The sequence below is a fragment of the Zosterops lateralis genome (assembly GCF_965231275.1).
Source record: "Zosterops lateralis genome assembly, chromosome: 1".
NCBI classification, from domain to species: Eukaryota; Metazoa; Chordata; class Aves; order Passeriformes; family Zosteropidae; genus Zosterops; species Zosterops lateralis.
In genome coordinates this window covers 69,138,575-69,144,618 of record NC_139762.1, presented here as the reverse complement: position 1 = coordinate 69,144,618, position 6,044 = coordinate 69,138,575, and the positions used below count along the sequence as shown (strand labels likewise).

Sequence of the window (6,044 nt, the reverse complement as noted above, 5' to 3'; positions counted from 1 at the left end):
GCTCGGTTCTTTAGGAGGTCGCAGAAAGGCGGTTTATGATTAAGATGGTCAGACTTGGCACATGGACACTTATGTCCCCCCTAGCCCAAAACATCACGCAAGGCATTTTTCTTTTAGTAAGACCTTTGGAGCATTATATCGGCTGTACGTGTCCTTCGGGGGGTGGAGTGGGACCGAAAACACTGCTTCCTTAGGCAAATCTGCTAAGTGACTCGTGTACTACCAATGCTATCAGAGTGCACATTATATTTAATCTGCGTGGGTCCGTCTACACCTCGACTCTGTTCAGTGACACCTGATTGTCTCTGTTGGGGCGCTGTCCTCACATCACGCAGGGCTTGATGTCTTGACAGACGCTTTGGTGGTGGTGATGGTGGTAGTAAGATCCACTAGCGGACGGGTGAAACGAAGAAATGCTATTAAAATTGAGGACAAAATCTTTCCTGTCACACACCGGGGAGGGATGATGCTGGTAGCGAGGCAGTCCCACTGCAAGAGAAGGAAATAACAAGAGCTGCTCAGAAGTCGGAGGGCTTTGCCCGGGTGGAGCGGTCCTTCCTCCCTCACCCGCAGGGAGGTGAGGCTGCCTGCACAGGGCTGGCACACCGCTCCTTTACCCCCTCGGCTCCCCCTGCAAGGTCTGCAAACTCCTCTTTGGCTTTCTTGGCAGAGGACCTGGACTCTCCCCCGGGGGCAGAGCCTGACCTGCTGCGGGGCAGAGAGACCAGGGCCTCCATTGCCCCGAGCAAGGAGGGGAAGCGGGTTCCGCGGGGCCCCACATCGCCTGCAGGTCGGCTGGGAGCTGCACCCGAGCCCGCTGTGCAGGGAGGTTGTAGCCTGCACAGAAGTGCTGCCCGCAGGCTGAGGAGGGGAAAGCAGGCGGAGGTGGATGCCCACGGACACGGGCCCGGCGGCAGCCCGGGCTCTCGGACACCTCTGAGCATCCCTCCTCCGCGGGCACACAGGCGCTGCTGTGTGTCTGCCCTCTGCCCGGGTACTTGCCACCGTGGAGGGATAGTTCAGCCTCTGCATTGGGGGTAGATGAGGGAGTGTGTGTTTTGTGCGTGTGTGAGAGAGAGAGAAAGAGGGGACGGTGCCACTCGTGTGTTTTCCTGCGTGCATCACAGCCATCTGAACCCGCTTCCCATCTTTCCTCGCTCTTCCCGCTTCCTACCCCGTTCCTGGGAGGATTTTGCTCCTGACATGAGCGGCTGCAGGTTGAATTCCAGTCAGGATCCATTTGTGTGTTGATACAGTACGTATTTATTTATGTGTGTGTGTGTAAGAGCGTTCACGCCTTTTCGCGTGTGCGCTTTCATAAACATAAGATACACCCTACGGTTCATCAACAACAACAAGCCGAGTACATCCGTGGCACCGACATGTAAATGACCTTGCAAATTCCCATTGTAATTTCCCACAGCCTAAGGCAGCCTTTCGGGGGCCGCATGGGAGTCGTCACCCCACCCCCAGCACTGAGTTGTAGGGCCGTGCTGGGATCTTTGGTCTGGCAGGGTTCCTACTGGATCCGGCTGGGAGAGGAGTACTGCCAGAGCAGGACCGCAGGGCAGAGCCAGGAAGGGTTTTGGTTTGGCGTGTGGATGTCAAACTCGGCTAGCGGGATCCTGTCAAATATGACCGAGGGTCAAGGGAAAAAAAAATGGCGAGGGGAAAAAAAGAAAATTAAAGAAAACAGCAAAAGAAAGAGCAGGAGAGTGAGGGAGTAGGGGAGAGAAAAAGGGAAAGAAAAGGAAAGAAACAGGAGGGAAACGTCCCCGGTTTTCATGAGGACGGCGGAGCCGAAGCCTTTGGCGGCGGCGGCACAGCCCGTTCTCCTCCGGCATTGTCCCCTCCTTCACCCCGCAGAGCTCACTTTATAAAAGTGATTATTTCGCTGGATTTCCTCGGCTTTCTAATAACCCTGCTGGTATGCTCACCATAAACTGGGGCACTTTATTACAATCCTGATTCAATCATTTAGCAGGATTTAATAGTCTGCGAAAAAAATCCCGCTCCCCCCGCCCCCCAGCTTCAAAATCCTTTTAGCAGAACCAAGCCTCCTGTTTCCAATTTTTACCTCTCTTATTCTTGGGTCTGATATAAATTCACGGGTTTAAGTCCTCCCTGCCGCTGTCACGGGTAGAGAATTATTGACCGATCAACAGCGATTGCCACCGAATTTGCTTTGCATTTAACTAAGAGAAAGGGAAAGGCGAATTTCACTTGCTACTGCTTTTGCGGGGACAGGAGGGGAAAGATTATTGCTGATTATAAGAACAAATAAAAGAGCTCGGATCCTTTTCCTCCATCTCCTTTCACTCTTCTGAAATATTTGAGCCACAGCGATTTTACATATCACGCACAAATAAGGATTTGATCCACTAACAAAAAAATAAAATAAAGAAATTGGTTTGATTTTTTTGCTCAGTTAATCAAGGACTGGGTATGATTTGCACTACAGTCTTGGGCCCAGATACGGAAGCTGTAGAAAATAAGCAGAGAAACACAGTTTTGCAAAGTGATGGCATTAAATGTGAGCTGCTGGAAACAGAGGCCCGCGGTGGGCATTAAGACACGTCCAGCGCTCCGTGTGTCTGTATCCCTCCTTGAACAGAAACAATTCGGATTTAAACCCCCCCGGCCTCGGAAAGCTCAGTGAAACTCCGGGAACCCTTGCTGTCTCTCGCTCTGCTTTTTGTTTTGCAGTTTTGTTTTGGGCTGTTCCTGGATGAAAATTTCTCTCCCAGGAATCAGTTTCTTCCCTCAGGTGTCAGGCAGGAGGAGGGAGCAGCTGCCTCCCAGTCCCACTCCTGCACCAAGCTTGGCCCACGGGCCCTGAGCGGCCGCAAATAGTAAAACAAACAGGGGAAAAAAAAAAAAAAAAAAAAAAAAAAAAAAAAAAAAAAAAAAAAAAAAAAGATCCAGAGAAAGAAAAAATAAAAGAAAACAAAAAATCCGTGCAAAAACAACAAACCAAAGCAGAAATTCCTAACGGAGAAGGTACGTAGTTCGGCGGGGGATGCCCTTGTGAACCCGGCGGCTCTGAAAAGCACGTGGAAGGAGCCCTGGAGCTCCCAAAAGTTGGTTTAAAGCGCAGCAGCAGCGCCTGAGGGCACAGCGGAGCCCGGCTGGGGACGCGTCCCGTCCGCTCTCCCCCGCGCCCGAACAGCGGTAAGACCCGCTCGGCAGCCGCCTCTCCCCAAAAAGGCCCGTCAGGGCTGTATAAGAGTTTGGGTCTTTTGTTTTTAAGGGAGGAAAGTTCGCAAGCGCTGCCAGCCTGGGTCCCTTCTGCGGTGATGGCCGAGCGCCTTGCAGGGCCGCAGCGGCTGAGGGGAGGCCGGGCGGGCTGAGGGGCTGAGGGGAGGCCGGGCGGGCTGAGGGGAGGCCGGGCAGGCTGAGGGGAGGCCGGGCGGGCTGAGGGGAGGCCGGGCGGGCTGAGGGGAGGCCGGGCGGGCTGAGGGGAGGCCGGGCAGGCTGAGGGGAGGCCGGGCAGGCTGAGGGGAGGCCGGGCGGGCTGAGGGGAGGCCGGGCAGGCTGAGGGGAGGCCGGGCGGGCTGAGGGGAGGCCGGGCAGGCTGAGGGGAGGCCGGGCAGGCTGAGGGGCTGAGGGGAGGCCGGGCGGGCTGAGGGGAGGCCGGGCAGGCTGAGGGGCTGAGGGGAGGCCGGGCAGGCTGAGGGGAGGCCGGGCAGGCTGAGGGGAGGCCGGGCAGGCTGAGGGGCTGAGGGGTGGCCGGGCAGGCTGCGCTGGCAGAAGGACAGGAGGAGGATGATTGACAGGCGCCCGTGGAGGGGGCGGGAGGGGACGCAGAGCTGAGGGTCGCCCGTATTTGTTACTTGTTGAAATTCCCATAAAATTGAACAAGACCCCGCTCTCACAGGGGTTAAGTCAGGCTAAAATCCTCTTCGGTGTGGTCCAGCCCAGACTGTCTTTGTTTGCTTAACCTCTGGGACCCACGTTTAAAAGGGCTATTTGGAAAAATTCCCCGTAAGAGCCCAACATCTTTTACCCATTTTTGTGCTCGGATTTTTCTGAGCAGACATTGTCTGTAATCACCGGCCGGGAAGAGGGTGAGGGGGTCGGAGACAGCGACCAGAAAACTCTTTCCCTCCGGTTGCAGAAATAGGCTCGATCCTCTTTAATCTTTCTAACATTTTTTTTAAGATAAGCGGGTGGTTTGGCGTTAGAGATTTTTTATTTTCTTTTCAATTCCCTTTTTTTTTTTTTTTTGTTTCCCCACCCCGGTATGGTTTAGCGGATAATACTTGACGCCTTTATTGGATTATTCCCGCGGCGCGTCTCGGCGGAGCGCGGTTTGCCGAGGCGGCGGCGGTGCCCGGGAGCGCTCCCCGCCAGCCCAAGGCACGGAGGGAACAAACCCGGGTGCACATGTCACCGGCACCGGGAAAAGGACGCGCGAACCTGGACGGAGCCGGGACGGAGCCGGGCTTTCCTCGGAGCGCTCCTTCTCGGCGCTGGGCAAGCCGGAGGGATGCTCGCAGCCGTGCCCACGGCCGCCCCCCTCAAACAGCCCGAAACAGAACAGCTCCAACCCACGCGTATTTTTTTTTTTTTTTTTCTCCCTCTCGCAGACAATGAGCCCCTTTTCTCCGACACCGCGGCGGTCCGGGGTTCCCCCCGCGAAACCTTTGTGGCCGGCGAAACCCCCCTCGGGCTCCGCGCTCCCGCCGCCCCCGCCGCCCCTCGGCGCCCCTACCTGAGAGGTCGTCGCGGGGGCTCTGGTGCAGGTATCCCTGCTCCAGGGAGTAGGAGGGCACGCTGGAGTGGATGCCGGAGGAGGCGGCGTTGGCGGCGGGGAGGCCCTGCTGCTTTATGTAGGGCGAGGCCCCCGAGGCTGTCCAGTGAGCCGAAGGGCTCGTGTAGGGCGAGTGGCACTCGATGGCGCTCGCCATGGCCGGCGACGAGGGCACGGGGCTGCTGCTGCTGTCGGGGCCGTAGTCCCCGTTGGCAGTCACCGGGCAGCTGGCCATGTAGGTGGACCCGGGGTTGGGGGACATGTGTGGGACGTGGTGGCCGCCGCTGAGTCCCTCGTAGCCGCCGGCCATGGCGTTGGGCATCATGTCGAGGTTGTAGCCGTTGGAGTGGCAGGCCAGGGAGGCGGGGGGCGCCTGGAAGTCGAAGCCCTGCGGGAGGATGGAGGCGCCGAAGCCCAGCCCGTTCATCATGCGGTACATGGGCTTCAGCGCCTGGCATTTCCTCCTGAAGCCGCGGGGCCGCCGTCGGAAGGAGCCCTCCTCGAACATGAACTCGCTGGCCGGGTCGATGGTCCAGTAGTGGCCCTTGCCCGGGCGGCCCAGGCCCTTGGGCAGCTTGATGAAGCACTCGTTGAGAGAGAGGTTGTGGCGCACGGAGTTCTTCCAGCCCTGATAGGAGCCGCGAAAGAAGGGGAAGCGGGCCTGGAGGAACTGGTAGATCTCGCTGAGGGTCAGGCGCTTGGAGGGCGAGCTCTGGATGGCCATGACGATGAGGGCGATGTAGGAATAGGGGGGCTTCTCGGGCCGCCGCAGCCCCGAGCTGGCCTTCTTGCTCTTGGAGGACGCCGCCGCCGCCGAGGAGGAGGAGGAGGAGGTGGAGGTGGAGGAAGAGGAGGTGGAGGTCTCCAGGGCGGAGGAGGGCGGCCGGCTCATCTGGAGAGCTCCGGGAGCCGGGCTGCAGGAGCGGAGAGGGACGGGGGGCTCCAGCCGCTGCTGCCCGCTCTCGGTGGTCATCTGGCGGAGGGAGGGGAATGGGACAGGGTGGGGTGAGGCTGGGAGGGAAGGGGGGGAGCCGGGCGGGGTGGGTACCGGGGCGGGGGGTGCCCTGAAGGGGGAGAGCGGGGGGGGAGGTGGGAGCCGCTGTCCTCCGGGCACCTCCTCAGCGCGGCGGGCGGCGGCGGGGCGGCGGCAGCGCCCTGCGCATCCCTCCCCACGGTCCCTTGCGCAATGGCTCCTCTGCTTTCCGCCGGAGCCAGGCACTGGGCGGGATGGACCGGCCCAGCCCCGGCCCCGGCCCCGGCCCCGGTCCGGCCCCCTCCCTCCCTGCGCCGC

The 6,044-nt window shown here is 59.2% G+C and overlaps 1 protein-coding gene across 1 annotated transcript; it reads right to left on the bottom strand.

Annotated features, from left to right (window-relative positions):
- Nucleotides 1–322: 322 nt before the first annotated feature.
- On the bottom strand, nucleotides 323–5,741 carry FOXF2 (forkhead box F2; the record flags this gene model as incomplete). The annotated part of the gene is made up of 2 exons (XM_083865490.1): nucleotides 4,715–5,741; nucleotides 323–489 (listed from the first exon to the last, which is right to left on the bottom strand). Exons 1-2 carry the CDS (start codon nucleotides 5,724–5,726, stop codon nucleotides 323–325), a joined length of 1,179 nt encoding a protein of 392 aa, XP_083721616.1. The 5' UTR covers nucleotides 5,727–5,741.
- Nucleotides 5,742–6,044: the final 303 nt, after the last annotated feature.